Below are 6,000 nucleotides of genomic sequence, written 5' to 3' on the forward strand. Positions count from 1 at the left end.
AGAAACAAATTAATATATATCCCATGCCCCTTCACTATCTGGATATGGACCCCTCCCCCCCCAAAAGTAAGTGCTGGAGATTAGCCCTTGACTTGGGCTATATACGAAACCGTAGGGGGGGGGGGGTGCATTTGCGAAGTGAGTTGAATTAAATTTGGAAAGAGCATAGGCTAAAAAAGAAATCGATTAGTGCGTTGACCTTGTCTCTAGCCTAGGCCTATGTCAATCTTGGAATCCTGTATTGACCGTGTTCTCTTCTTAGAAGCCCAACCACTAAATCTATAGCAGGACCTTTGCGAAGGTCAAGTCCTGGAGTTTCCAGGAGCGGCGTTATCTTCGATTAGGCTGGAAAAATAGAGATAACTCACCGCTCTCCTTTTCAATTATCAAACTTGCCACATGACTGAGCATTTCTAGAGGTGATCCTAACGGTATAGACATATCCTTAAATCACCATTAAATATAAATTTTTAAATTTATAAATTATTAATTTTTTATCGAAATGTTTCCTCTCTGACTATCTTTGTTGGACTGTTTGTCATTTAAGGAATGCATTGAGAATCTCACAGTCAGCTGATTCGAGATTCCGGGTGACGTCATCGATCAATAAAAACAAAAGGGTGAAGTGAATACGAAATGTGAAAGGCTAAGGGTTAAAAAGAGGGATGAAACCTTTTAAGGGAGGGGTGAAGGTTAAGTGAAGGGTTTGAATGAAAGACAAAGCGTACTTTAAGGATTAAACTTTTCTTTGATTTATTTTGCCGCTTTTGCCTTTTACTCCATTTTGTCTTTCTTGTACTTTCTTTTCACTTTGTTTTACTTTCGTTTTAACTTCTTTTATTTTTTTTGTAGATTCCTATAAATCTAAATGTAACTGCACAGAAATAAACCCAAGTCAGGGAGGGGCAGAAGCGGTTTTAGGCCTCCTGGAGGGGGCAAGGTTTACCACAGGAGTGTAAAAATATAAAATAAAAGGAATTTAATTTTAGAAAAATGGGGAGCAGATTGCCCCCTCCCCTGTCCATACCTAGAACCGCCACTGCGGAGGGGTTTTAACAGCCTTCTAAATCTTTTTATCCCCCCAGGAAAGTAAAAACATAATATATTATTTAATAAATTTAAATTCATTTAAAAAACAATAAAAAATAAATAGGAATATAAAAATTAAGCCTAAAGCCCGTAGATATATTAGACATATTTAGTGGCCAAACTTCTTGTCAGATTTCAAAGTATTTCGGCGGCTTATAATAAATTGTTTAATCGATTACCAAAAATAGTTCCATTCGAGAAAGAAAACTTTTCTCTCCTTCCCCCTCCACTATTAGGCGAGAGTAAGAGTTACTCATCTAGAAAATTTATTTTATTCATATATATATATATATATATATATATATATATATATATATATATATATATATATATATATATATATATATATATATATATATATATATATATATATATATATATATATATATATATATATATATATATATCCCCCTAGATATCCAATTCCCTCCAGATTTAAAAAAATACCTTTTCTGGTATTTCCTGTAAAAATACACTTTTTTGGTGTTTTCTTTGGGAGAAATCGAAATAAAAAATGCAAAATTAACCCGTTTTTATTCTAAAAAAAATTAAACCTCCTTTCCCTGCTCCTATAAATTCTAGGATATTCTAGGTAAGATTTTTACCCAATCATGAAAGGACAAGTTTAGAGACATTATATCCTGATTTTGTGACGAGTTTTGGCGAAAAATCTTCTTAAGCATGATCACATGATCTTTGGGAAATTTCACTTCTCCTCGCTATTCCTCCTGTCTACATTTAGGAAGATTATTTATATATTTGATAATTTGTCATGGAAAAAAAGACGGAGCATAGAAAAAAAAGAAAAAAAGCGCAAATCTTGCAACAAAACTACATATGGTAATTTTGCATTGATAGAGGTGAATTTCGTGCCCGAACCTACTTTTAAAGGTTTTTAGGAGGCTAGGGCGGCAGGGCCGTATCCAGGATTTTTTTCGCTGGGTGTTTTACTCAAGGATTTTTTTTCGGGGGGGGGGGGTACACTAAAAACTAAAAAAAATCATGCAAAATTTGTTTATATTATGATTTACGAGTCAGACAAAAAAATTTGTTGGGGGGGGGTCAAACCCCTACCCCCTTGGGTACGGCCTAGTAGGACGGATATAAACTTGCACAGCTCCACTTCTTTAAAAAAAACCTTAAGTCCCTCAGAATTATCCTTGAAGCTCTTCTTCTGGAGAGCTACGACCCGTCAAGGCTACCTTGCCAAGAGGGAAATCTCTCTTAACCAAAACCTCAAACAAGAAGGAATTAACAACCCCTCGACGCGAGCTTGATGTGCTACATTCCTATAAGCTCTTTATTGGGATGCGCATAGGAGTTTTTTGAGAGGGGGGGGGAACAATGAAAATCTAATAGGATAATTTGAATAATAAGTAGGCTACCCATAGACTACGAAAAATTTGAGTGGCCTGAGATTCACCTCCCCCACCCCTATTGCTCCCCATGTACGACCTGGCTCTTTACTATAAACACAAGTTGCTCAGATTATTTCAAATATCCCTTTCTGATGTCAGAAATTAAAATGAGTTATTCATATTCTGTATTTTCTTCGAATCCTGCGTTTCCGTTGAATCTGCTTAATTAAGTCATTTATTGAAAACATATGGGGCTTGAAGAATTTATAGTGATTACTTCAAATCGAAGAATCAAATCCGGTATTTTCAATAGAATCTTTCAGATTCTAGTAAAGAGCCAATTAAACTAGATCATTAACCACGAGGTGAAGATAGGAAATGAAATGTAAAAAACAGTATGTATGTTGGCGGGCAAGTACATAGAATTTTTTTCGAAGTACCCAATAGATCATTTGGGGGGGGGGGGGCCAATAACATAAAAAAGCTAATTTTATTTGATAGCCTTACACGTTTGCCAGAAAGGGAAGCCAGATAACACCAACTTTCTTATCCATTGTTGTATTTATCCGTTATGTCGCTATGTCGAATTTTGAGCTATCAAAAAGAAGGCTGCTTATTGGTTCTTTTCGGTGAAATTTGAACCAATAAGAAGAAAATTAAGTTTTTAAGTTGCGATATTTTTGCAATTGAGCTCCTTGTTTGAAGGTTTTATTATCTTTATATCTAAAACCGATTATTCTTGCTTTTTCACGATAATATTAAAAGTAAATTTCTTTGGTGAGAGGCTCGGGGGCCCTTCAATTCTGTTGTATGGACCTTTAATTTCCAGGGCTTGAATTGCAAACTATGGGCAGGCCAAAGCATCAGTTGAGTATTCAGGGTTGTAAGAGATATAACAAAATGAGAGGCATAAATAGAGTTCTTGGTGCTTGTTAATTACACGAAACACACCCAAGAAGTGGAGTCAGGTATGACTAATCTAAACAAAATACCAGTTCTATGTATTAAATAGTTAATTATAATATACCTACAACGTTATTTTTCCCCTGAGCCTAAGCTAATTGCTTCCGAATAAAGATAGCTTAACCGGTTTTGCCAGATTTTGCAGATCAACATTCTTGAGTGTGTTATGTATAATTAGTAAGTACATAGTTCCTTGTGGGAAAAGGCTTTCAGAAATTAAGAGGAGGGCGTAAAAAAAAAAAAAAAAAAAAAAAAAAAAAAAAAAAAATGTAGCAGAGTTGGTTTAACACTAATAGGTTCAGATCCTTGTATTCACTACGCCCAGAGGCTAGGGCGCAAAAATTGAAGGCAAGGGTTTTGTCCCTTTCGTTCAATATTTCATTAAATGAAGGATTCGTGATCATTTAAATAAATAGGATCCAACGCTCCTGATTTAAACGCCACTGTGATCTAAAACGCAATTTTTTAAAAGATCTAAAATATTTATTCTACATTTTAATGTCTTGTATTCTCTTAAACACAGAACGAGCTAATTTTATTTTTAAATTTGTTATGAAGCAAATAGTGTTTTTACAATTAAAATATTTTTTTCTTAAATTTTAAGATTTTATTTCTAGTACATAGTTTGGGGTGGAGGGAGTGGAAGCACATACCTGGAGGATACGGAGAACGGATAGGTTGTAATACGCAGTATTGTGTTCTTTATTTTGGCCTTTAAATGTCAGAATGATGTCTTTTAGGGTTAGGGTCAAATTTGGAGAGGAGGGGGAGAGGCAGGGACTTTTTTATGTAAATAAATAAATATAAAGATAGGTTCTTTCAGGGAGGCAGATCTCCCTCCCCCAAGATTGCCAACCCCTATATCTAATGGCCTTTACAAATTCTGGCAAAATCACGACAAACCAGACAATTTAAAATAAATATACCACGAACACACCTTAAGACATTAATCACAACCCAAGTCTTGTAATTACAGATTCCTAAATTTCCTATAATTATAAATTCAACATCCAGGATATTACTCCTATTGTCTTCACTAAGAGTGTTTATTTAAGCCTTTCCTTGAAAGTATAGCATTCTCGACATTCCAATGGCGTAAATGTGCATTCCATTCTGACATGTTTCCCTTTGAGCTTAAAGTTATCCAAGCGGATGGAATCATCACAATTTTTCATCTATAGGGTTGACTATTGTGTAGAAATACTTTTCATCAATCAAAATTAAACTTATCCGCTACTCCCTTTCCTTTTCAATTCACTTAAAAAGACGCCAATATTAAAAAATAGGAGGAAGCTAGGGTTCCCTCCCTTTTTCATGAAGATACAAGTAGCCTATCGTATTATTCAAAATTCGTCCATGGGGGAGGGGGGGGGGTAATTTTTTTCGACTGGTTTAATGACAACCAAAAAGATATATTTTTTCAAAAGCTAAGGGTAGGCCCAATGCCCTAATCAACCACCTGCCCCCCCCCCCCCCCGCCTGAATCAGTGCCCCTGTTCGCTTACCATTTTATCTCAAGCCATCAAACGGACGCCAACAAATGTGTATATCATAGGCAACGCAGCAGCGCTGCCCAAATAAAGAGCGAAATGGCTTCCATACATTTTTTTCCCTAGGCCACTTCGTATAGAAGGAGTTATCATAGGCAGCACGCTAGCGCTGCCTAAGTAAAGAACGATGTGGGCACAATGTATATTTTTTTTTCTCCATATCCGGGCACTTCGTATTTAAGGAGTTGTAGTAGAAACTTCGAAAAGGGCTCATTCGATTGGAAATTGGAGTGGCTAGTGCCCTTTTTAATAGTCGAAAGTGATTGGAGGGCAACTGCCCCCCTCCCACACCCTTCATTCCCCCAAAAACATCCAATCAAAATTTTGAGATAGCCATTTTGTTCAGCGTAGTTGATTTCCAGACAGAAAATATCTTTATGAGGAGACACTCCCCCAAAACCCTCGGGGCAAGGGTTTTAAGTTGTGACCTGAGGGCATATAAGATCAATGTTGACAATGTACAGTTTATTATTTTTTTTCTTTAAAGAAGGGCACTTCATACAGAAGGGGTCGTCGCAGAGACTTTAAAAGGGGCTCATTCGATTAGAAATCGAGAGTTCTAGTGCCCTTTTTTACAGACGAAAGGAAATGGAGGGAAACTAGCCCCCCCCCTCACGGCAATCATTCCCCCAAACACATCCAATCGAAATTTTGAGATAGCCATTTTGTTCAGCGTAGTTGATCTCCAGATAGAAAATGTGATTTTGAGGAGGACACTCCCCCACAACCCTCAGGGAAAGGGTTTAAGTTATGCCCTGGTGGCATATAAGGTTTTTATAGAAGTCGTTGTCGTAGAAACTTCAAAACAGGCTCATTCGATTGGAAATTGAAAGGGCTAGTGTCCTTTTTAATAGTTGAAAGTGATTGGAAGGCAACTAACCCCCCCCCACGCTCATCAAAGTAGAAACTTCGAAAAGGGCTCATTCGGTTGGAAATTGGAGTGGCTAGTGCCCTTTTTAATAGTCGAAAGTGATTGGAGACCAACTACCCCCCCCCCCTCACGGCAATCATTCCCCCAAACACATCCAATCGAAAATTTG

General features: G+C 36.9%; 1 protein-coding gene across 1 annotated transcript in view; it reads right to left on the reverse strand.

Moving 5' to 3' along the window:
• The window catches only part of Tgi (Tondu-domain-containing Growth Inhibitor), a 149,986-nt gene extending 149,482 nt beyond the window's left edge, over positions 1-504 (reverse strand). The window contains exon 1 of the mRNA XM_089107279.1: positions 369-504. Coding sequence (XP_088963405.1) covers positions 369-441 — 73 coding nt within the window. The 5' untranslated portion in view covers positions 442-504. The remainder of the gene's footprint in view (positions 1-368) is intronic.
• Positions 505-6,000: the final 5,496 nt, after the last annotated feature.

The sequence above is a fragment of the Artemia sp. Qi Xiang Cuo genome, chromosome 21 (assembly GCF_049724085.1).
Source record: "Artemia sp. Qi Xiang Cuo chromosome 21, ASM4972408v1, whole genome shotgun sequence".
In the NCBI taxonomy this organism is placed as follows: domain Eukaryota; kingdom Metazoa; phylum Arthropoda; class Branchiopoda; order Anostraca; family Artemiidae; genus Artemia; species Artemia sp. Qi Xiang Cuo.